This window comes from Enhydra lutris, unplaced genomic scaffold (assembly GCF_002288905.1).
Source record: "Enhydra lutris kenyoni isolate GAN:26980312 unplaced genomic scaffold, ASM228890v2 scaffoldscaffold13, whole genome shotgun sequence".
NCBI lineage: Eukaryota > Metazoa > Chordata > Mammalia > Carnivora > Mustelidae > Enhydra > Enhydra lutris.
In genome coordinates, this window is record NW_019154097.1 from 55854304 (window position 1) to 55878888 (window position 24585).

Sequence of the window (24585 nt, forward strand, 5' to 3'; positions counted from 1 at the left end):
CAAGGAGCACTGCGCGTTCTTCCCACCCCATCCATAGTCAGGGACCCAACAGGGACCCAGGGTGAGAACTGTGGGGGTGGCTCTGGGTTCAAACTGGGTAACGAGCCCCATCCTTGGAATTCACACCCACCACACAGAAACTTGGCCATGAGTCCAGAAGACCCCAGGAGGCAGGGGAGGGGAGGAGGGCTTTGCTGCTTTGGGCTGGGAGGCTGGCAGCTATGCTTCCCATTTATGCTGTCACAGTTTGTGTTCCCTGCCCCAGCCCTTCAATGCCTTCCATGCTCCTGGAATAAAATCCAGATGCCTTGCTTTGATCTCGAGGTGTGTGTGAGCTGCCCCACTGCCTACCTCTCCTAGCTCACCTTCTCCCACCACCTCCTGCCCCTTGCTGTTCCTTGAACAAGTCATGCCAATTCCTGCCTCAGGGCCTTTGCACGTGCTGTGGCTGTCTCTGCTTAGAATGCTGGATCTAGACTTTCTCGCTGGCCAGCTGGCTCCCTCTCAAACAGGCCTTACTGACCATCCCCAAAATACGTTACTTGAAATAGCGTATGCTTTATCTGTTACTTGCTTACAGAGAGATGTTGAGCTCCAGGAGAGCTTTGTTTTAGTTTGTGTCCCTAGCGCCCTATGTAGTGCTTGGAACATGAGTATCTATTGGATGTGTGAGTGAGCATTCCTTAAAGCAACCCTCCAACCTGGAGGAGGATGTTGATGCCATGCAGTTTGCTCAAGGTCACATAGCTGGTGAGGCTGGTGGGCTGTGACTGAGCCCTGGATCCAGCCCTGGTCTTGGGGTCTCAGAGGTTCCAGAGCTCTGCTGGCTTCCAGACTAGGGGTGGCCCGCCGCCACTCACCTGGCTGGCTCTACAGTGCAGGTGTGAACTCCGTGCATCTACACTGGCTTCGCCCAATAAAAATACCATTTTAGCCACAAATGTTCTAGGAGTCGTGTTAAGCAAAGAAAAACAAGTGAATTTAATCTCTTGTACTATAATACTGTAGTTTATTTAACTCAATGCCTCAAAAATGCTATCATTTCAACGTGTGATTCACATGAACATTCGTAACGGGAAATTTCACACTCTTTGCCTCCCCATGAAGCCCTCTCGGCTGCGTGTGTTTTGCCTGTGCAGCCGGTCACCGGGCAGAGCAGCCATATTTCACATGCCCGCGGCCACAGGGGGTTGGCGGCTCCTGCAAGGGACAGCATCTGAGCCACCAGGTGTCCTTGAGTGCAGGTCTTCCTGCACAAAATAGTCACAAGATGCCTGTGGGCTCAGAGCTGTTTTACACTCTGTTTCTGTTTGTGTATTTAAAAAGGAAAATAAAAGCATTTAATAGGGAGTAAAAAACAACACAGAGAATGCCTTCCCGGCCCTGTGGGCAGGTTTCTTACCACTTCTGGAGAGCCTGGGCTGGAAAGGCCCAATCCCAACCACTGGGGCCTGGAGCAACCTGAGCTAACAACGTAATGAACGCCCCCACAGGCACTCTTGATCTCCAAGGAGCCGTGCCCACTCGGCTGGGGCTGCTCCTGGATGAAGAGCCCTGAACCCAGAAATCCTTGCCCGGAGATAAAGGGAAATGTGGTGTTTCATCATTACAAATTGTTCTGAAATCCGCTCCGGCTCTGGAGGCCTTGCTGGCACCCTCCCGTGCCAACCAGCCTGGGTGCCAGGGCCCTACAGCTCTGTGTATGGGTGTGTGTGTGTGTGCACACGCATGTGTGGATGTGTATGTGTGTGTGTGGGTGGGAAGGAGTGTCGCTGGCCATGGGAAGGGTGGTTGGCCCCCATTTTCCAGAGAGAACTGAACACATGCCAAGACAGAGGGCAGCCAGGACTCGGGTGTGCCCCTCTTACCCTGTGCATGTTGGGCCTGGGGATTGAGTGGGATGGGTTCTAGTCCTGGTGCCTGTGCTGCTGCGGGACCCAGCATCGTTCATGCTCCCATCCGTGTGCCTCGGGACAAATGCCCCCTGAGGACTTCTGCTTCCGTGTATTAACAGGGTTTGCACGAGGAGCCTGTGTGGTCAGAGCTGACCACCAGGGGCCACGCCACTCCTCGGCCCTGACGCTGTGGCAAATGGCCTGGCTTCTGGGCCCCTACATATTCCCATCTGTAACGTGGGGAGAAGTGGGAGAGATCCACTGCTCGGTGTCTGTGTGCGTGAAATGAAATCACGCCAAACTGGAGAGGCTCAGTGGGTGTCGGGCAGGACTCCTGCGGGGGGAACAACATCAGAGCGATGAGGGAGCAGGCAGACACAGGCACATTGGCAGTGAGGTGGACTTAGGGGGATGTGCACCCCCAAGGTGCTTAATAATGGCAGATGCCTCTCCCGCAGGCCCCCTACTTGGCTCTGCGGAATGGCCAAGGCCCTTCCCACTGCTCCCAGCCTCGGGGTCATGGGCAGTGCCGGCAGGCCACCAGCAAGGGGCGGACGCCCAACGCCCAACCAGTCACCCCTGCAGCACGGCAGCCCCGCTCTCCGCCTCTTTGGAGCACCTGACTCACTTTAATTATGGGCCTGCAGGCACGTCGGGGCGCGCCAGAGACACCCAAGATAGCCCGGAAGCACCGGCTCCGGAGGCGACCGGACATCCCGGCCCTCCGCCAGGTGCACCGTCCCCTCCTGCCAGCACTTCCCCACCCTGGAGATCCCCGCGGCGCCCCCCACTTCCGCGCAGGGCCCTCTGGCCGGCCTCCAGGACAGTGCCTGGGCTGGGGGTCAGATTAGCCTAGGGGCGGCACACCCGGGGCAGGTCTCCCTCCCGCTTGTGGGCCCGAGCCTCTGCTGGGGCCTGGGCGGGGATGCCCGCAGAGCTGGGAACGCTGCTCCCACGCACTCGGCATGGCCGCCCACGCCTCCTCCGATTCCCATGTATATTCAACCTCATTATCAAATATTTGCAATGAACCGTGCGAACCGCCTAATAGCGGCTGGAAGTGAAACTGGATCCCTGGCGGAAGGAGCACGTGACCATGCCTGCCCGGCAAGGATCAGGGACAGCAGCGCTGGGCAGGTGCAGTAGCCTCCGGGCTCACGGTCCCCTCTGGGTGGGGGGGAGAATCCGAAGCCCACCTCCTCACCCGGCCACCCCTTCCCGAGGACCAAAAGGAGGGTGGTGGGAACCTGAATAGATTGGGCAGGGTGTCCGGAGGAACCAGGGCCGGGGAGGGAGCCCATCCGTGGGGGTTCTCATCTAAGTTGGTGACCTCTTGGTCAAGTCGGTTCTCCCGTCTCCACGTCCAGTTCTTGGAAACTGGGTTCCTGGGCCTAATTCTGCTGGTTTCTTCCGGGGATCAGGGGAGGTTGGGGCTCGTGGGGCTGGGGGTCCTTGCCCCACCCCAGCTGGAGCACACACCGTGTCCTAAGACCCCTCCAGAGGCGACTGGTGGTGCGGTTTGCCACCCTCCTGCAGCCACTGTTGTCTGGTCGCTATGACGACTTGTTGAGGTTTTATTTTTAATAGCCGCTGGCGATTAGAGAGGGCCGCCAGAGCAAGGGCCGCAGCCGCTTCTCCTCCCCACCACACCCCGTGGCTCTCTAGTGGGGGGTGGATGGGACGCACCTAGGCCTCGCCCTAGGTGCCCTTGCTTTCCTGCCCTGGAGCTGGCCTGACTGCTGTGGCAGGCTCCCCCTTAACTCCTCTGCTGGCGGCAAACTCCAGCTGGGCACCCCTGGAGGCTGGGGAGAAGGGGCGCACATGTGGCGGGGTGGGGTCTGGAAGGGCCCCATGCCAAAACACAAGTCAGCCTTCCCTCCTTCACTCCTATACCCACTGTGGAGCCCAGTCTTTAACCCTGAAGGTGTGTCCTCAGGTGCCTCTGCCCGAGGGGAGTCCAAGGCTCAACCAGACCTGAGGCAGTCCCGTCGGGTTGCAGAGGCGATGGCTCGGATGGAGTCCAGCCTGAGTCCTGGTGGTGAGTGTTCCGCTGCCTTCCCCAAACCGGCCAGGGTGTCCCCCTCCAAAAGCACAAAAGGTTCCACCTGGAAGGACAAGGACTGGCCCTCACGTGCTTCTAAACGTCTCCAAGTTTTCCCTGGTTCTGCCTTGTCCTCCTTCACCCTCGTCACCCTCAACACTCGGAGATTGGGCTTGGTGGTGGGTGGTCTCGTGAGGCTGCTGCCTGGGGATGGCAGGGGCTCTGGGAGGCTGCAGGGGTGTGAAAGCCTCTGGAAGGATGCCAGTAGACCCCAGCCTTCTGGGAGTGGCAGAAGAGGTCCCCCCTTCCCCTCCCCAGGTATTAGGGGGAAAGCGAGCACCCCCTGAAGCGCCCTCCCTACTTGGCCTTTGAAATGCTGGAGCCCGCTGAGCCAAGGATGAAAGACTAGCCGCGGGGCTACGCCTTTACTGCCTTTGTCTGGCGGGAGGGCGGCCGCGGCAGGGCGCAGGCCTAATCCACAGGATGGGACCGAAGGGGGCGGAGGCCTGGGGCGGGAGGAATTCCCGGCCGCCGTCCAACCTCCCACCCGCCAGGGAGTCTCCGAGCCTTCGGGGCCTCGCCGTCTAGCTTTGGGGTCGCAAGGCCGGTCTTCCCTCCTAGCCCTGCTTCCAGGCTCGGCTGGCCCCTCATGGGACCCGCTGGTCCGATCCCACCTGCCGTAGGCGGACAGGATCTGCCCAGCTCGAGTGCACCTGCCCTTTGGTGGCCGGGGAGCGGTCCAGCCGCCTCAGGCCTCGGCCTCCAGCGCGCTGCTCCCCCGCATCGCGCTCGGTGCGGCGCCTCGGCCGGAGGTGGCGCTCTGTGCGCCCGGCGGATCCCGGCGTGGGAGGCTCCGACTCCGGGGGTTCCTCGCGAGCCGCTCCTTTCTCTTCCTTCCCTTCCGCCCCCTCGAGTTCCCGGCTCAGGCCGCAGCCCAGGCTTCTCCGAGGGAGTGGGGACGCGGGCTCCCAGGGTGGGGACCAGGCACGCTGCAACCCCCTCCTCCGACCTGGGCGCTCTCCCATCTCGGAATGCGGGTGGAGGTTCCTCACTCAGGCGCCCCAGGCATCGGATTCTGGGCGGGGGCGCGTGGCAGCCGCCAGGTGAGTGCCCCAGACGCGCCCCTAGACCCGCCCCACCTCTCACCAGAAACTCACTCCCCCTCCTTTTATGGAGACGGGGAGGCCGGGGCCCTGGATCCTAACGGTGGAAAGAGGCCCGAGCGCCGGGGCGGGGGGCCGGAGGCGGGGGCAGGTTCGCTTTTGCCCTTTTTGGCGTAGCAGCTCTGGGCGCTGCCCTCTGCCGCCGCTGGGGCCCGAGGGAGGCGAGCCGGCGACGGCGGCTCTTCTGCGGCGGCCTCCTCCCCTCCCCGTCCGGTGCCGCAGGATTGCAGCTGCCACTGGAGGGTGGGCAAGCTCAAGGGAGGGGCGCGCGGGGAGCCCGCCGGGCGAGCGGAGCCCCGCGGCTGTGCTCGCAGCCAGGCGCGGGGCTTTGATGGATCTCACTGACTGCGTGAGCGCCACTGTGTGCTCACTGCAGCGGCGGCGGCGGCCGGGCCCTGCCCGGCCCGTGCGGCCCCCGCGCGCTTCCGAGGTGCGGGTCCCGGGCCCGGAATCCGGGGGAGGCGAGGGGGAGGGGGCGGGGGAGGGGCGCGGCGGCGGCGGCGCTATAACCCCCTCCCCGCCGCCGGCCGGCTCCACACGCGCGCCTTGCGGAGCCCGCACAACTCCGGCGAGCCGGGCCTGCCCGCGCCGCCTCCTCCTCCTGCTCCTCTCCCCGGCGGCAGCTCCGTTTCGGCCCTGCGCCCGCCCTGAGGCCGGCGCGGCGAGGCCCCAGGCGGGCGGCGGCTGCCAGGCGGCGCGGCCGCGGGCGCTGCCCGGCTCCGGCCGGCGGAGGGCGGAGCGCGGCGCCAGAGCCGAGGGCACGCCGCGGGAGGGGCACGCAGGCCGCCGGGCCGCGCCGTGCTGGGCCGCGCCGTGCCCGGCCGGGCGGCGGCTGCGAGAGGAGGCCGGGGGCGAGCGCGGGGCCGGCGGTGGGCACGCAGGGCCGCCCGCAGCCCGCAGAGAGAGCGCGAGCCCGCGGCCGGGGCCCGGCCGGGCGTCCAGACAGGTGATGGGTGGTGCGGCGGCGGCAGCTCCAGCCTCGCTCCGGGGTCCCGCTCGGGGCTGACGCCCGCAAATATGCAGAATTACCGGCCGGGTCGCTCCTAAAGCCAGCGCCGGGGAGCGAGCGCGGCGGCGGCCAGCACCGGGAACGCACCAAGGAAGAGGCCCAGCCCCCGCCCTCCGCCCCTTCCGTCCCCACCCCCTACCCGGCGGCCCAGGAGGCTCCCGGCGCGGCGGGCGCGGCGAGCGCGCACTCCCTGCTCCTCCTCCTCCTCGCTGGCGCTGCCTGCCTCTCCGCACTCGCTGCTCGCGCCGGGCGCGCTCCGCCGGCTCCCTGCTCTCCGCGCCACCCTCCTCCGGGCCGCGCTCCCTGAGGGATGGTACTGAATTTCGCCGCCACAGGAGCCCGGCTGGAGCGCCCGCCCCGCGGCCTCGCCTCCCCGCCGAGCCGCCAGCGCCTCGGGACGCGATGAGGACCTGGGCTTGCCTGCTACTCCTCGGCTGCGGATATCTCGCCCATGCCCTGGCCGAGGTGGGTGCCACCCCCGCGCCCCGTCCCCTCTCCGACTCCCCCGGCGCACGCCCCCTGCAACCACCCGCGGGCCGGGGCGCCTCGGGCTCTGGGGCTCTGCAGAACGCGTTTTGATTTCTGCTAGGGTGGTCGGATTTTTTGATTTTTTCCAACTGGGTTTTATTTTCTGCCATGCCGAAGTCTGTCTGGTGAGTTTCCAGCGTGTTGCGTCGCTCTGCCGTGGAGGGACGGAGTGGCGCGGGGTGGACGAGTGGGGAGAAACTTCGGGGGGCGCGGGCTCCTCTCCGGGAAGGGGTGCCCAGGGCGCGGCGGACAATGCAGTATCGGGGTGCAGGGAGAGCGGAAAGGGGTGTGTGTGTGACCTGGCGGAACCAGGGAGGGGAGAAGAGCGGCGTATAAACAGGGCGGTTGCGGCGGAAGCCCCCGGCAGGCAGGGTGGGCGGTGCGTGTCCGCAGCCCCCCGGCCCCTGCTCTTGAGCCCGGCCCGGGCGGCTGGGCCGGCGCAGTCCCGCCCGCCCAGGGCCTGCTTACAGGTGGCTGAGCGAGACGAGCCGGGGCCGGGCTAGGCGCCCGCGTCCTCCCACCGCGGGCGTTCCCCCCGCCCCCACCCCCATGTCGAATCCCGAATCCCCGGGAGCTCTGCTGTGATGAATGACTTTTCTGCAGCCCCCGTCGTGGGAACTTAGTGGCTGAGACCCCTCCCTCCCACACCCACACCCACACAGCGACCCCCGACTCCCTCTAAAAATCTGGAGAGTGGGGAGAGCCCGGGAGGTGGCGGTGGTCTGGGCAGGAACCGGGAGCTGCGAGAGGTGGAGATTTAACCCCCCCGTTGCCGGGCAGCTTCTCCCAGCGGTCGGCTGGATTTGGGGCGCCTTGGGCGGTGCTAGGACCGCAGCCCGGCCAGAGCGGGTGGGGCGCGCGTGTGAACGAGTGAGTGCGCGCGCGCGCGCGCGTTTTTGCGACGGAGACCCTCGACCCCACAGGTTCGGCCCGGGATTTCGGGGTGTGAAATTTAAGCCCCTGGCTAGATTAAAGTGTTAAGGCTGCCGTGACTTTCGTCGCCGATCCGTGACGCATTTCAACTTGATCTTTCTGGATGTCGATTTCACTATTAAAATCAGAAACTCCTCGGCCCCCTCGCTGCCGCTAGACCTGTAACTGACACCCGGGGCTGTGGGGCCGGGGTGCCGGGCTTTTGTTTGCAAATTTAAAGGTTGGGGGGGGCTTTCTGCAAAGGCGAACCTGGATGGGGGCCGGGAATTTGGGGTCGCACCCAGTCCCCTCCCCCCGCCCCCTCCCCCCGCCCCCTCCCCGCGTCTGACTTCAGGGCCCCGGGCAGGGGTCGGACGGCCGGCGAGCTGGGAGGGCCTGGGACTTGGGGCCGGGTCACCGCGGCTGGGGGACCCGGCGCTCTCCGCTCTCGGGGGCGCGGGCGCGAGCCGGCCGGGCGGCGGGCGCTGACCGTGTGGCTCTGCTTGCAGGACGCCGAGATCCCCCGCGAGGTGATTGAGAGGCTGGCGTACAGTCAGATCCACAGCATCCGGGACCTCCAGCGACTCCTGGAGATAGACTCCGTAGGTAAATCGCGCCCCTTCCCTCGGCGCGCGGGGCGGGTGTGCGGGGTGTGCGCCCCGCGCCGCCTCCAGCGCTCGGGCCGGCCGGGCGCCGCGCAGGAGCGCACCGAAAGGTCAGAATCCAATCCCGGGCCATAAAAGCCCAGGCGGATGAGTCAGGAGTTTCTCTTCCAGTCCCCACTTTCTCTCCCGGCGGCGGCCGCGGGCTCCTCGCTCGCCCGGGGATTGTTTTTGCATTTAAGGAAAATGCCGCGCGTGTCACACAAAGTTCAGCAGCGCAGAGGGCGCCGGCGCCTGGGCCAGGTGTGCGGGGCTCGGGCCTGCCCTGTGGGGCCGGGAGGAGCGGCTGAGCGGGCCGGGGCTTGGGCGCAGAGCCCTGGACGCACGCCCCGCGGGCAGGCACGCGCGGGAGGAGCTGCCCCTGACCGGGGCGGCTTTGTCATTGCCGAGAGCTGGTGGCCCGCTCCGCCGCAGCTCGGCCTTTGTGGTTGCAGGAGTCCCGTGCCTTTCTCTTTTTCACAGGCCCATAAAGAGGCGCATCTTGGACACATCTGGTGTCTGGGGACTATTTTGGGGCTCACCGTCAGGCCCTGGAGTCTAGCCACTTTAGAAGAGAGTTTATTTGTAAAGGCATAGTTTTGAACCTCATTGGTGTCAGTGAGAGAGTTGGAGGGGCTGGATGGACAGGGAAAGGTCACCAGGGACCCAGGCTGTTGCTGGTGGGGTGGGGGCCGGTGGGGTGGGCGGGGAGGGTGCCTTTTCCTAGAGGGCAGAGATTCTGGCCCACATCTTTGTGGTGTCCTGCTCCACGTTAGTACTTGGTGGGGCAACACCTGTGTGAGGGTTAGTTACAGAAACACGTCTTATTAATGTCTGTTAAAAAGAGGCCCCAAATGGGCTTGTCAGATGGAAGGCTGAAGGTAGTAGAGGTCGGTTGGAACAATTCTCAGTGAAGATTTCGCTCTCACTGCAGACTACCCTCAAAGAGGGGGGCGTGGGGGGAATTAAGTAAAATCACATGGTCTAGTCATTTGGAAATTTGTACCTAATTATGGTGGTGGAGAGGCCTGAACTATTTTCATTTCATGCCAAGACCATTTGCTAGCAAGGCCGATGGTTTCTGTAGTTTCGTGACCCAGGAAATCCTTTGGCTGATTCTTATCAGGAAGGGGGTAGAATTTCACTTGGAGATCAGAGTTGGGCCAGGGGGGATTTTGGTCTGGTTCCTTGATGTGTAACCCTGGGGAGAAGGATTTGGCTTTGGTTAGCTGAGGAAAACACTCGCCTACATTCTGCTGGTCCCTGGCGGATTTGTGAAAGTGGGGAGGTTGACTCCCCAAGAAGATTCAGTCCTTTTTTTCTTTTTTGGCTTGCTGGAGCAAGGCCGGTGCAGGGCTGGGGCCTCTCTGTGGGATGGCTTTGGGATGCCACCGGGAAATGGGCCATTCACTTTCTGTTGGGGCCATTCTTATTCTGGTCTCTGCCGTCCCTGCCCCCCTCCATTAACACTTTTTGCATTGCAGCTTGGTGGGTTATGCTGATGGCATTCCTGACCTGGGGGCCTTTGGGCCCAGAGCCTCTTTGGGAGGGTCCAAACTGAAAAGGCAGGACGCCTCAGCCAGTTCCCTGGCTGGTTTCAAATTGCCCCCTTATAAAAATCCCTGGGTGTTCCCCTTCTGCTCTCCACCCCCACCCCTGCCTTCCACCTTCTGTCACCTCGTTTGGGGTCTGACTGACTAGGATTCTGGGGTAGGACTCCTCGTGCCTAGGAAACTGGGGTGCGAACAGAGGGGGTTTTCTAGGATCACCTTTACTCCCTGGGTTTCACCCTAGGAGACCCTTTGTGACACAGATCCCAATGTGGGTCTCCGTCCTGGTCTGGCACCCTCCGGCAGACCGGAAAGTTGCAAGCCAGGGCAGGGCATGGCCCAGTTTCTGGCTGGAGCCCGGAGCTGCCGTCCGGTGCTCCCAGAGCTTGAGTTGCTCTCTTTCCCCCAACACCCGTTCCCGCCCAAAGCTGGAGCAGATCTTGCTGCTGTGGGGGTCAGTTACTTGAGGACTAAGGCGCTCTCCAGGCTCTGGACGCCCCCTACCACGAGGTCCAGCTGGAGGTTTCTGTGGGATCCCTGAGAAAGGAGCTGGGGTGTGGAGAAACCCATTTGGTAGTCCAAGGGTGAACCAGCCCCTTCAGGTTGGTGTTTTTTTGGGTGTAGAGCTAACCAGGCCTGGGAAGCAGACTTTTTCTCCCAGGTCCTCTCCTCCCTGGCGGGGCCTTGTGATGGACTCTGGATGGGACAGCAGGCGGCCGCATCCTCATTTTACAGATGAAGCCGGAGTCGATGGGATTCTTCTCCCAGGAGCAGTGAGAACAGCATGGAGCTGGAGAGTTCCCAGAATTCACGTGGAGTTCGGGGGCAGCTGACTTTGCACACAGGGCTTTTGGGCGGAGAGACGGCGTGTGATCTCTGAATGTCCAGTGGCTGGAGTTTGGGACTTGTGTGTTGAGTGTGTTGAGAAATCAGCCATTGAGCAGCGAGATGGCCTGGGAGCTTTGTTCTCTGAGTAGCCTGGCCTGGTGCCATGCGGTGGGGTCCCTGAGGGATGGACACATGAATGTCCCCATCTTGGGCCATTAGTGCTCCCCCCAGGACTGAAGGCAGGATGACTGGTCCCCATATTGAGCTGTCATTTGGACATTTGCGTGCAAGACAAAAGGGAAACCCCCTTGATTAACTGTCCTGAGCCTTGTTCCGGTAGTGTCTTCTCTGCTAAGTCACTGCTGGGTCATTTCTCAAGTGGTGTCAGGCCGAAGGCCACTCCCCCATTAGTGTGGATGGCGACCACCCATCTTGATTGGGGGACAGGGGAGGGCTCTTGTCTTGCAAGCCGTCCGCCGGCTGGTTTGGGTTTCAGGGCTGTGGTCTCTTCTGTCTGTCTAGACGAGTGGCTGGAATGGGGTTCCCGGCCCCCTCCTGCGGTCCCATCCTTGCTCCTCAGACGCATCAGGATCGAGTCACCCGTGGAGCCGGGACACCTGGCTTTCAGGCGGCTAGGAAGATGGTGGCCGATGGGACGTTTTCTCCCGGAGGCCAAGGATGGGCCGGTTGCTCTTTGGTTTGAGGATGGCAAGATGGCCACCGCCAGGACGTGACTCATAAATGTCACTTTTTGGTGAAAAAATGCTTCTTGTAACAGTTGGTTGATGGGAAATTCTTACTGCATGAATAGTTGTGTTCTGATCTTATTTTGGGTCTCAGAAAAATTAGTGGCAGTGGAACATTGAGTCATTTGAAGTGAGAACTTGGGTTCTTCCCAGACTAGTTTTCTGAAAAGACGCATCTTTTGCTGTTTGCACCTTTTGCCTGGTTTTCAGTTTGCATTTTAAGGGAGTGGCGGTTTTGAATTTGCTGGTTTGTGGACAGTCGCTGAGGCCCCGGTGGGCCGGGCACCCAGTGGGGGGCCTCTGGCCCGGACTGCTGGCCTGGAAGCCACTTGCCTTCTCTGGGAAGGGACAGCAGGACACAGGGGAGGTCTGCGCAGCCACCGGAGCCCTTCGCTGTGGGGACTTGCTTCTCAGGAACTGGTGCCCCTTCTGATCTACTGGGGAGCCAGGGATGGAGGGGGAAGTAGAAGGAGAGCCCCCAGCTGGGTCTGGGGCCAAGGCAGGGAGGCCTGGGGTGACCCACCTCATCCGGGTGGGTAGGTCCTGGTGGCAGGTGGTGGGACCTTGTGTCTCTTCTAGGAATCTGAGAGACCTGGGACTCCTCTAGGCTGCCCAAGAGGGGGCTCTAGGGCGGGCGAAGGTGATATACCAGACACTGCTGGCAGGCCTGGGGATTGGGGGCCAGTTCTGACTTTGACCCTGGGACCGTGGGTCTGCTTCTGGCTGCCTGGCCCCCTCTGCCAGGCACCAGGATTCCTGGCCCTTTATTCCTCCACCTGTATTTCCTCTAGCCTCTCGAGTGGACTAACTCCAGGAACAAGCAGAGTCTGGCTGTCAGCCCAATTGGGCCTCGAAGGTTAGGGTGCTCCATGGTTTAGTAAGAAGAGAGAGAGAGAGAGAGGGAAATGCACACACATCAGGGAAGCCACGGCAGCCACATCTGCTGCCCCTTCTGGGCCGTCCCCGTGGGCCTGTCTGGAAGCAGCGGGCCTGGTAGTTCTGGGTCTTAACAACGAGAACGGCCGGCCCTCACCTGGGGAGATCACCTGCCCCTTCCGCACGGGTCGCATGGGTCCGCCACAGAGCACAGCAGGGGTGCCACGTTTGGGGGCCCTCCGTGTAGGCTTCCCAGAGGCTGGCAGGAGATTTTTGGCACGTGGGAGTGGCGGCTCTCCCAGGGGACCCCGTCTGTCTCCAGGAAGCAGGTAGGCAGCGCCGCTGGACAGGCCCCCCGGGGCACACCTGGATGTGGGCTGGCTGGTCACCGTTTCCTCTTTCTGCCTACAGGGGCCGAGGATGCTCTGGAAACGAGTGTGAGAGCCCATGCAGGCCGGGCCCCCAAGCATGCACCTGAGCAGCGGCCCGTGCCCATCCGGAGGAAAAGAAGCATTGGTGAGCCCTGGGCCTGCCAGGGCGAGGGGAGGGTGCATGGGGGATCTAGGGGGCTCTCCCCACCGGGCCTTCAGTGAAGCAAAACAAAGGCCTAGCCTGCATAGGGGCCCCAGCGCCTTCAGCCCTGGCCTCCTGCCGTCTCTCCGGAGGCCTCCCTCCTGCCCCAGCCCGTCTGCTGCCTGCTGCAGCCTGGCCTGGGCCAGGAGTTTCCAGGAGAGGGGAGCCGTCATAAATTCCTTAAGTGCCCGGTCTTGTCGGGGCCTGTTCTGGAGGAGGACTTGCTGCAAACGTGGTCCCTTTTCCTTTCCAGTCTGGAGTGCGTGGCCTGGCAGGCGGCTGCGGCACAGGCCACCAGCAGATGCCCCTGCCCCTGACCCCCACTCCACTTGCTGGGCACGGTTTTGGGGGGGGTGTTTGCGTCCTGTCCCCTAGCAGAGCACCCTGTGTCTTCCTGGCCTCTCGAGGCTGTGGGGGTTTGTGGGTGGCTCAGTTCTGAGACAGATCTTGGCCTGCACTTTGCTGCCCTGGGAGCGAGCGGGGTCAGGGAGTGTGACTCCCCCTGCCCTGAGTCCCATGCCACCCGGGGGTCCCTCCTCCAGTCCTAACTGCGTGGGGTGCGTCCCCCACACTGCTGTTCCCTGCCTCGGAGCTTAGATTCCTCCTGGGATGTAGACTTAGTAGCTTCTGGCCTGGGGTGCAGCATGTGGGCGAGGGCTCCTCCTGAAGGCAGGTGGGCCCACCCAGATGACGTTTGTTGTGGTAGGTTTCCTGTCCTCCAGACCCGTGTCACAGGTGAGGGCGCTCCAGCAGGCCTGTCCTGTTCCAGATGGGGAGCCCCGGGCCGTCTCCCTGGCTCCACTCTCAGCCCCACCCAGCCAGGGCCCCCAGGCCCCTCGCAGCCGGTGGGCACTGGGCTGCTTGCCCTGAGCAGAGCCCTTTCCCCACACTGGGGTGGCCAGATTTCCAGGGCCCAGCCTTCCGTGTTGGCAGGCCTGCTGTTGGAGACCAGCGCTCCCCCCTCTCCAGGTGCTTCCAGGCCACTGGGGAGGAGGATGCAAGGCCCGCCCAGTCCCTGGGGCTCTCAGGAGTCTTCTGGCCCTGGTGGGGGGGGACGGGCAAAGGAGAGGCGGGCACCTGTCCCTGGTGTTGGGGTGGAGGCAGGCCCCTGTTGTCCTTCGATTGCATTTCAGGCTCTTCCACTTGTCTGCAGGGGACGGGGCCCTGTCCTGCCTGGTGCTGGCCATGGGGGTTGTGCCAGGCCCTCTGTGGGTTCTGGGGTCCTGCCTGCCTGCCCGGGCTCCCCAGCCCTGTATTACTCAAGGCCCAGTGGCCCTGGGGGCTGGTGTGGATTCATAGGGCAGCCTGTGGGGAGGAAGGTGCACGTGCTGGGGTCCCCAGGTGGACGTCTCATTGGGCAGTGGTGCCCTGGCCTCTGCTGCGTTTGGGGCTTCGGGTCAGACAGATGGGCCTGTGCCGAGGAGCACAGAGCGGAATGTAGAGCCTGTCCCTCCTCTCTTGGTGACCTTTAGTGAGCAGGTCTGTGGCTCGTGGGCTGGGGAGGTGGACCCGAGTCCCGTGTCCTGTGTTCCCTGCCCACCTTGGGTGTCTGTCCTGCCTTCCTGGGCCTGGCCTGGGGGCTGTGGCAGCTGCTGGGGCTGGGCCCTGATTGGTCCAGTGGCTGTGGGGCCCATTGCCCTCTCGCTCTTGGGGTCCCATCCTCGGCTTCCCTGTTTCTCCCCATTCTCCACTAGCCCTGGGAGCTCCCTAACCATCTGTGCAGAGTCCTCACCCACCCCACCCCCCACCCACCCCACCAGCTTCGGGTCTCTCCCTACCCCCTGCAGGCCGCATCAGGCTTTCTTGTTCACGGGGCCCCCTCAGCCAGCAGTGCCCTTCCCTTGGAGCCTCCCTGCCTGGCCCTCACTGCTGCTGCTCCTTGGGCCAGCCCGAGTGCACCCTGTTGGGGGCCCAGTGTGTGGGCCCTAGGGTGGCCTGATGTACCGCAGGGATGCGGCCACGTGGGGAAACGCCCCCTCAGGCCTTCAGGTGGGGGGGATGCTGGGCTCCTGTGGGCCACGGGGCATGGCCCGGCCTTCACCGTGGCTCTTGCTCTGCAGAGGAAGCCATCCCCGCGGTCTGCAAGACCAGGACCGTCATTTACGAGATACCTCGGAGCCAGGTCGACCCCACGTCCGCCAACTTCCTGATCTGGCCGCCGTGTGTGGAGGTGAAGCGCTGTGCGGGCTGCTGCAACACCAGCAGCGTCAAGTGTCAGCCCTCCCGCGTCCATCACCGCAGCGTCAAGGTGAGCCGGCCCGCCCCGGGGTGCCTGCCAGGCCCGGGCGCACAGCAGGGTGCTGGAAGAGCCGGGACCCGGGGCTGGGCCGGCTTCAGGGGAGGGGGGGGTAGGCGTGTGGTTCCCTTCCCCCTGTCTCCCCATGAGGCGACATCGCAGACCGACCTCAGGACACGGGCCATGGCGCGTGGCAAGAGGGGCGTGGGGTCCTCTTAGCCTTTCCCCAGAAGCACACGGGAAGCAGGCCTGCCACATTGAGCCTCCGTCCCTTGTCTGTAGGTTAGGGAGGGCACCCCGGTCTGCTGTGGGGCGGGTGTCCAAGTGGACTCCTGCTAAGCGCCCTCCTGTGGGTGCTTCAGTCCTGGGGGCTGGGCCTGCAAAGCCAGCCCCTCCCCTCATTCTGGGAAGCTGTGCTCTGCTTGGAGACCCTCAGGATGGGTGCTGGGTTGGCTGTCTTTGCCGTAGTCCCTGGGTGCTGGCACACAGCTGGGCGCTTGCCCCAGAGCCCTGTCCGGGGCAGGGTGTTGGTCCTGGAGACTTCCAGGTCACGTTCAGATTACCTGTGCGGGGCCTCCTTGTTCTTCCTGCCTCAGTCCTAGCGGGAAATCAGCCTCTTCAGGTCGCCCTGGGCTGCTATACTGGGGTCTTGGCCAGACAGTGGTGTTTTGGACCAGTGGCTGGAGGGGTTCCTGGGGCATGGGTCTGTTCCTCTCTGGCCTGACTTGCCCCATCTGTGAAATGGGTCTGAATCATGGTGATGTGCTATCTCAGGCTGTGTGGGACGTGGGTCCCAGGGCAGCTGGGCCCCTGTTTGGAGGGGAGCTGTTCTGCTTCCGAAAGGATAGCACCAGAGTGTCTTGGTCTGATGTGTGGCTAGGCTGCAGAGTCCTGGGTGCTCCCAGTCTAGGGGAGGGGGCTGCCATCCCTGGAAGCTGGCTCTGGGAAGGCTGTGGTCCCACCAAACTTGGGTTGTGGACTTGGGCAGCGGGACACCTACCAAGTGGCAATGGCCTGCCCACTCAGCTAAGCCTCCAGCGGCCAGTGCATCCGTGTTCCCCAGATTCTGGGGGTGCGTCAGAAGCCATTCCTCAACTGGAGATTCAGAGCCCGTGCGCCCGCTGCCAGTCCGGGGCCCCTGGATGTGGGCCCCTGGCACCAGAGTGAAGTGCAGGGGAGACTTTCTTACTTACAGACCACGGAGCTGGCTGGGACACTTGTTTGTCACGTGAGAAGGCACGTCAGGCCCATAACTGGGGCTCCACCTGACCTCCAGGGACTTGGTCCTTGAGCACCTGGGGCATTGAGTAAGCAAATTCCACGGCTTGCCACGCTGTGCTCTCCACGGTGGAGGCTCCCAGCGGCCTGGTGCAGTTGCCTGGGTGCTGGCTCCGGTCTTGGCAGGGGCCCAGCTCTGCACCCTTTGTTAAAGGGGGAAACAGAGGCTCAAGGGGATGGGGCTGTGCGTTCTGCACCAAGACTTGTCCCCTGCTGCCCTTGGGTCTCCATGTCCTTGCTTACAGGATGTTGTGAGGGGGTCTCGTGAGCCCTGAGAACCCAGACACCTGAGATCTTTTGTTGCTGGGAGTGGGGTTGCTGGAGCTCCACATGACAGTCCCACACGCTGGTGCAGGGCGTAGGGTTGCCCTTTGGGCGTTCAGCTGGTCTCTCGAAGACACAGTGGTGCCGGAATGAAGTGGGGCTCCCTGCCCTGTGGGCTCCTGCCTCCCCTGGGTAAGGACTGGGGTGTGTCTGGTCCCGGTGTGGGCTGTGATCCCCTCCTCCCAGCCCACCCTGAGTGGGCGGGCGTGTGGGCATCAGGGGCTGCTTCCTGGGAGGGGGCCCCGTCGGCCTTGGGCATAGGCCCAAAGGACTCAGTAGGTGGTGGTGCTCAGCCAGGGCTCCCCGCATAGGCCTTTGTCTGCTTGGACAGGGTCGCGGTCTGCCCAAGGGGACGGACGGGCTGAGTCCTGCAGCTGGAGCCTGGTGGCCTGCTTCCATGTCTGGCCCTGCCCTTCTCGGACCCCTTCCTCTTTCTCCCTCAGGGAAGGCAGCTCCTTCTCCCTGCCCACCCATCAGAGGGTTGGCAGGAAAACATCCGGCCCCAGACACTGGGGTTTTTGGCCGAGAAGGGACAAAAGGTCAGTGAAAACAGGAGGTCCATTGTGGAGGGTGGCCTGGTCCCCTCAGCTGCCCAGGAAGCTGTGGCCACTGCATCGGGGTGAGGCGGAGCAGGCTGGTGGGCCTGGTGGAGTCCTACACCGAGTGTCTGTGAGGGGTGCTGGGGCCAGTGGGGGCCTGTGTGGCTGGGCAGGTGGGAGGTCTTGCCCCGAGCTGACACGTGCCTGGTTTTTTGGTTTACGGCTTTTCGATCACAATTAGAGGCACTTACTGGAGAAGGTAAGGGGAGGCTGAGAGCAGCCCCAACACGAGGCCCAGATGGTGACTTGTCTGGTATGCTCCGCTGAAGGCCCCCAGGCCCTGACTCTCAGGACTTACTAGGGTGGATGGCTGCCTCTGCTCCGTGACCACCAGGGACAGTGGCCTGAGGCTTCTAGGCAGGGCCTCTAGCCCTCTGATGGTCTCGGGTGTGGGCCCTTTGCTCTCTGGGGCTGGGCCCTCATTTGTCTCCTGGGACCTGCCTTCAAGGTGGTCCCCTTGGGGTTGCAGGGACAGCTGTCGTCAGATCTTGGGGAGGGGTGGACACGTTGTCCGGACTGGGGCCACACCTGTGTGTCCCTCTGTCAGCTCGCCATGCTCAGCATTTAGGGTCTGCCTTTAGGGGGGCCAAGCGTGCTCCCTGACTGGGGTCCCGTATGAACCAGCTCTTCCTCTCCCCAGGGAATTCTGCCCCTAGACCCTGTAGGCAGCTGACCCTGTCCCCTAGATCCCAGGCTCGAGGGCTAGGAGAAGGGGTGGTGTAGACAGCGGGGGCCAAGACTCTGGTCAGGTCGCACCAGCTGGGACTGTGGGGCAGACCTCCAGCCTCTCACGGCATGGCATTGGAAGTTGGGGGCTCCCGTTTTCTTCAGGGCATCCTGTGGGTTTACACCCAAGTCTGTTAACTTGGTTAGGCCCCCAGGTCTCCAGAAGCCGGGACCCAGCCCCCGGACTACACGTGGGGCAGCCTGCTGTGGCTCTGTGTCACCCGACCTCAGGCTTCTGGAAGCTGGGTCTGGGTGTGGGCCTCTGAACCCTGATGGAGTGTGTGATCCGGCTCAGGGACCTTGGGGGAAATCAGAGACTCCAGCAGTGTGGATCTCCTGTACGAGCTGCCTCAGTGTTCCCATCTGGAAAACAGACTGTAATCGGGTCCTTACAGGGTAGCTGTGAGCAGTGCAGTGAGCGACACAGGGGTTCAGTAAATGCTGGTGTTTGTCGTGGACAGTGCTGTGCCCTTGACTCTGGGGTGGTCAGGCCATAACCTGGGGAGGGGTTCCCCAGCAGGGGCATTGCTCTCCCTGGCCCAGCTTGGGACACCGTGAGTAGCAGGAGCTCAGGGCTTCTGTGCTCGGTGTCCCTTGTCTGGGAGGAGTACTGGCATCACTGGATGGCATGCTCTGGTGGCTTTGCCCTGTGAGTGTACAGGTGGGGTGGTTCCTGCCAGGTGGCCTCACCACAGGAAGTGGATTGTCCTCTCTATAGGGCGCAGCTCAGACGCCTGGGACACGGACAGCGGGAGAAGAGAGGGAGGGGCATGGGGATCCTGTTTGGGCTGTAGGATGGGTCTGGGGGCTGAGGTGACAGGAACGAGGGTCCCAGAGACACAAACATCTTGTTCTGGGGACTTGGCTGGTGTAGAGGCTGCTTGGAGAAGTTAATATTCACAGTGTGTTCTTGGGGGAAAAATGCAGCTACTTCCTGGCCAGACGGAGGTGGTGGAAAGGCTTGGAATCCTCACATACCCAGAAGCAGGTGCAATCATAGATCGTTGTTTGTTTTTCTTTGATAAAAACAGCCCGTCTGCAGAGAAAGTGGGTTCCCAGACTGGAGTGGCCGGTGTTGGGAGTGCTTTGCCAAGGGGACGGTGGGGGGGGGGCGGTTCTGGAACGCCTGCTTTCCCTGCCATGGCTGGTCTGTGGAAAACAAGCCTGCCGCCCGCACCCAGAGCCGGGGTCCAAGTACCCGCTCCCCTAGAGTAAGTAGGTGAGGTACTCGCCTAGCAGAGGTCGTGCAGTGCAGAGGGCCAGGCCCCTGCCTGCCCCAGCCTCCCTGTGTCCCCCAACACAGTCCAGTGTGCATGGGGCGCTTGAGTGCTCCGAGCTGGGGGCCGCGGCCTCCGACCTACCGGCTGAGAGGCCCTGGGGCTGGGTGGGGGCGGGAGGGGGCTGAGGCCAACCCCAAGTTCTGATGCCCAGAGGGTTGGCACGCTGGCCGGGTTCAGGCAGGGGTCCTCTGCCCTCTCAGGAGGCCCACTGAGGTGCACCCCACCCAATGCCCTAGAGGGGAGGTTCACTCTGGGCCCCGGGGGCTGGTTTTGCTAAGCTCAATGTGCTGAGACAGGGTTTGCTTGTTCCGAACGGAAGGTGGCCCAGTGGCAAGTTTTAGGTGCTTGTATACATGTGAAGCCCTGGGGCACAATCCTTGTTCCCATTTTATAGACAGGAAAGTGGAGGCTCTCTGCGCCCATGTCCTGAGGATCTCTCTCTCTCTCCTCTCTCTCTCTCTCTCTCTCTGTGGTCCTGGTCTCCTGGAGCAGTAGGTGCCATGAGGAGCTGACCTGGCCCCGAAGCTGGGGCTGCTCATGCCCGTGGTCCTTTCCTCTACCTCTTCCCTCCTTAGGAAACCTGCCAGGCCTATCCCCAAACCTGGCCTGGCTGCCACTCCACCTCTGAGCTCACACCTGGCTGTCTGCATTCACACCTGAGGCCACACACCACTTCCCGTGGCTGGCGGGCACCCGGCACCCTTTGCATAGCAGGTTAACCATTAATGTGGCCCAGTGGCTACGGGTGGATCTGGACAAGCCCTGAGTCCTGCTCACCTGTGGGGGGGGGCCCATCCTTCTTGCCTGGGGTCCTCTGGCTTCTGGGCTCCAGGCCTCTGTGTTAGAACTCCCCCTCCCATCACCTCCCCTCCCAGCTGCCCCAGGCTGGGGGCTTCTGCTCTCCACCAGGGAGCCCCTCACCCCTGCCAACTCCCTGATGCCTCCACATGCTTGGGGTATAACCTACAGGGACCCCTTTCTGCTCCCTTTCTGCCTCAGTTTCCCCAGGCAAATGGGTGGAATGGCTATTCCTGGAGGCCAATCCCAGGACTGCAGCCCGGTGTCAGCACAGATGGGAGCATGCACTGTGTGCCCAGATCTTCGGGGTCCAGGGCAGTGGGGACATGGTGGTCCCACCCCCGCTGGGGACTGAGCTCAGACTGGGTGCTTGGGAGGGGAGCCCCCTGGAGAAAGGCTTGCTTGTCTAGTGTTCTGTATCTCCTCTGTGAGCTGGGATGCAGTGAGCCCACCTCGACCGCGCTCACTGTGAGTGCGGAGTGTGCTCGGATGCCGTGTGCACATAAACGTGTGAGCATGGAGCTTGTTCTTGGGACAGGACATGTGTGTGCACATGCGTGTAATTGTGGAGGGTGGACTGGCATTCCCACGACAGAGTGAGCCAGTTTCCCAGGCCTGAGCTGGGATCTGTAGGGACTCGATTTCTCGGCTGCCTGGGCTTGTGCCCATGGGCCGGACACAGCCATGTGCTCCTGGTGGCTCCCCGGGAGAGGTGCAGAGAGAGGCAGGTCCGCTGAGTCGTGCCCCCTGATGATTTGGGCCAACAGAGGTTTGAGCGGACAGGGGAGGCCCAGCTGCAGGGGTCAGTGGCTTGGGGCTAGGCCTGATATGGCCTGGGACGACGGCCTGGGGCCCCTGCCCATTCTTCTGACAAGGCTGGCATTCCCTTGGCCAAGGTGAGCTGGGGGAGCCACGGGAAGGCCTCCAGGTGGCTGCAGGGGGCCTGGCACCTGTGGGATCCCCCTCTGCGGTCCGTCAGGTTCCAGTGAACGTGCCCCAAACTATAAATACCCACAATTACCTCTCTCCCTGGTGCTCCTGCCTTTATGCGGGGAGGAGGTGAGAGGTTGGAGGTCAGAGGTCGGCCTGGGCGGGGTTGAGCACGTAAGCACGTCGGGGCTCCCGGTGTACCGCGTGTGGGGCGTGGCCGCGGCGGTCATGGCGGGGCTGTTGTCTCGTGCAGGTGGCCAAGGTGGAGTACGTCAGGAAGAAGCCAAAGTTAAAGGAAGTGCAGGTGCGGCTGGAGGAGCATCTGGAATGCACGTGCACCGCCGGAGGGCCGAACCCCGACCACCGGGAGGAGGAGACGGGTAAGTCCCGCCTTGGCGCGGCCCCTCCCACGTCCCTTCGGCCTCGGCCTCTGCTCACTTGGCGCAGTCCGCGGGGCGTCCGCCAGCCCGGCAGCGTGCTGGGGGACGCTGGACGTCCCCGCCCCGGTTGGGGTGCCCGGGAGCCGCGCGGCTGGGGCGGCGCCGGGACACCTCCCGTCCCCCATCCCAGGCGGACTCTGCCCGGAGGCAGCGTGGCATTCTGACCCGCGGCGTCGGGCCCGATCCAGGGCACCAGGAAGTGTCTCTGTGCCAAAGCTAATCGCGTTTTCTTGCAGAAAGACAAACACCTCAGCTATTTATTGCCTCAGGTCCGCAGCCCTAACCCTTAGGCCCGCTCACCCTCCCTGCCCTTCTGTTAACAGGAAGGCGTAGGGAGTCAGGTAAAAAACGGAAAAGAAAAAGGTTAAAACCCACCTAACGCAGCCAACCAGGTAGGCGCTGTGTGCGGCTGCGCCGTGGTTCTGCGGGGGGGAGGTGCCCAGCTGATCACAGGCGAATCCCTCCCGCGGCAGCCAGCTCGCGGCTCTGATTGATCGGCCCTGATCGGCCTGCAAGCTTCCGGTGTCTGGCTGGGCTGCGGGTCTGCTCGCTCGCGTGTCCTGCTGCTCCCGAGTGCCCGCTCTGGCTTGGGTCTCTTGCGTTAATGGGGGAGGCCCTGGCGTCACGTGAGTGGAGTGAGTCGGGTTCCTGAATGGCAGTGGGGTAGCTCTGATGTCTATTAGCCGGGATCACCTTGGGCAGGTTACCCGTCCCATTTGACAGATGGAAGACTGAGGCTTATAGGGAAGATAGGTGAGGGAATTGAAGACTGCGGGGGTCCTGTCTGGAAATATTTCATAGACATGTAGGGCTGTTGACTGCTGTGTTGGAAACTCTATTTGGCTGCTGGTAATACCAAAACCAACAAGGGCTGGGGTGAGGCAGACATTTAGGAGCAGGTGTGGCGTCTGGGGGCTGTCTATCCTCAGAGTTGCTTCATGGCTCAGTATGGCTGCTGAAGCTCCAGAAATCACATCTACACTTCAGGCTGGAAGAGTAAAGTTGGGAGAGGGACAGAAGAACCCTCTTAGAGAAGTCCCACTCAGTGACTTCTGCTGTGATACCCTGGCTGTCCTTCAGCTGCAAGAGGACCTGGGCAGCATAGTCTTGTAGAGAGGCATACTGCTTCCCAGAAGAAAATGGGATTTGGGTAACCACAGTCATGATGAAGGTAGTTTCCAGCCTTCTTGCTCCTTGTTGTTGGCTTGTGTGTTCTGGAGAGCCTGGTCCTTGCCTCTGGCCACATGTGAGCCCACGGCATCCCAAACAGGTGGTTGTGGGAGAGATTCTCAGAGATGGTGTCTCAGAGCCCAGGTGCTGGTTGAGTGACTGCAGAAGGCTGCCAGGTCAACCGCGTTGAGGTTGGTGGGTCTGGTCCATTCCTCTGGGGAGGAAAGGATCCACTAGGGTGGGTTCCTGAAGCGGCCTCAACACAATTTTTTGCCTGTGATTTTTGCTTTCCCTGAGGGTGTGGCTCTGGGGGTGGTTTTGTGCCTGCATGTGCACCCAGTCTGCACACCATCAATTGGGCTCTGGCCTCCATGGGCCAGCCGATGACAGAGATGTCAAGTGCATGGGACGTAGAGTCCCTGCTAGCTTGTGAGTGGTACAGGTGATGTGGATGGAGAAGAGCTGTTCTTAGCCCAGAGCTCAGTGTAGATCTGCCTGGTTACCAAGACCCTGCCTGTCTGCCTGGCAGCACCCATCCTCAGGGTTGTCTTATGGCCCAAGATGGCTGCTAGAGCTCCAGAAATCACATCAAGCCCTCTGTTGGGGTGGGGGTGGAGAAAGAACACAAGGAAAAAGGCAAAGAAAGAACCATTCTGGGCCTCAGTTTCCCTCATCTGTACAATGGGAGAATGGGGCTTGTTCTAAGGAATGTTCTGTGAGATCCCAAGAGCCTCGTCCCAGTTCTGGTCAGGAGGTTACAGAAAGGGTACTGAGGCATATTTGATTTGGAAAATGCCACAAAACCCTGAAACTTTGAGATTTGTCTTGGTGTGTGTGAGTGTGTTTCCCTGTGGTCACTATCCCTGCGGCGGCGGCGTGCGTGCTCGGCTCCTTGTCAGTGTCCGTCTCTCTCCCCTCTCCCTGCAGATGTGAGGTGAGGATAAGCCAGCAGCCCTTTTCCGGGACACGGATGTACATGGCGTGTTACATTCCTGAACCTACTATGTACGGTGCTCATTGCCAGCGTGCGGTCTTTGTTCTCCTCCGTGAAAAACTGTCTCCATGCACACTCGGGAGAACAAAGAGACAGTATACATTTGTTTAATGTGACATCAAAGCAAGTATTGTAGCACTCGGTGAAACAATAAGAAGCTTCCTTGTCAAAAAAAAAGAGAGAGAGAGAGAGAGACAGAGCAAACAGAACCACAAAACATGACAAACAAAACTGACTCACAAAAATATCTAAACAGTTGTCGGAATGGAGGGACACCCCGTGGGATGGAAGCGACGTGCCTCGGCCGACCGGATTTCTGTCCAGGGTCACAGGTGCTTCTGCCAGGGACACAGCCTGCTTTCTGGAGGATTCCGGGCGGGGGCCGAGGGCCCTGCGGGGCACGCGGGAGCAGGGATGTCCCAGAACTGCCACGGGACTTAGAAACACATCTCCTTGCTGTAGTGTTTAAGTCTATACAGAAACCTTCCTGAGAGCCTTAAGTGGATTTTTTTTTTTTTTTTTTTTTTTTTTTTTTATACCATAAAGTGATTATTATTTTTTTCTTTTTTCTCTTTGGCTAGCCTTTTTTTTTTTTTTTTTTTTTTTTAATTATCTCTTGGATGACATTTACACCGATAACACCAGGCTGCTGTAAGTCAGGACAGTGGGACCGTATCTCCCCTCGCAGGATGCGAACAAATGAGATGTATTAAAATAAACATGGTATATCCACCTATGCATCACTTCCTAAATGTTTCTGGCTTTACGTGTTTGTCCCCTGCCCCCACTTTATCTTGCCTTTTAATTTAAGCCATTTCGAGAGAACTATGCGTGAGCCAATCGAGTCCGTCCCGGGCCTGCCGCTCCCAGTCCTCGCCTTGGCGAGGTGGCCCTGTGCCAGTGTTTGGACAGAATCTGAATTCTTTATTTTTGGTAAGATGTTACGCTTTACATGTATTCAACAGAAATGTGTGTGTGTGTTGTGTTTTTGTTTTTGTTTTGTAAAGGTGAAGTTTGTATTTTTATCTAATATTACCAGTTTTGTATA

General features: G+C 61.6%; 1 protein-coding gene across 2 annotated transcripts; it reads left to right on the top strand.

The window, feature by feature from the left end:
- Nucleotides 1-6235: 6235 nt before the first annotated feature.
- On the top strand, nucleotides 6236-24037 carry LOC111145884 (platelet derived growth factor subunit A). 2 transcript variants are annotated; one of them, XM_022501175.1, is made up of 7 exons: nucleotides 6286-6573; nucleotides 8058-8154; nucleotides 12601-12705; nucleotides 14823-15010; nucleotides 21187-21313; nucleotides 21697-21765; nucleotides 23471-24037. In XM_022501175.1, the coding sequence occupies exons 1-6, from the start codon at nucleotides 6511-6513 to the stop codon at nucleotides 21750-21752; spliced, it is 636 nt and encodes a 211-aa protein (XP_022356883.1). In that variant the 5' UTR covers nucleotides 6286-6510; the 3' UTR covers nucleotides 21753-21765; nucleotides 23471-24037. The 2 variants fall into 2 exon arrangements, with proteins under 2 accessions (XP_022356884.1, XP_022356883.1); XM_022501176.1 differs by lacking the exon at nucleotides 21697-21765 and having other exon boundaries at nucleotides 6236-6573.
- The last annotated feature ends 548 nt before the right edge of the window (nucleotides 24038-24585 follow it).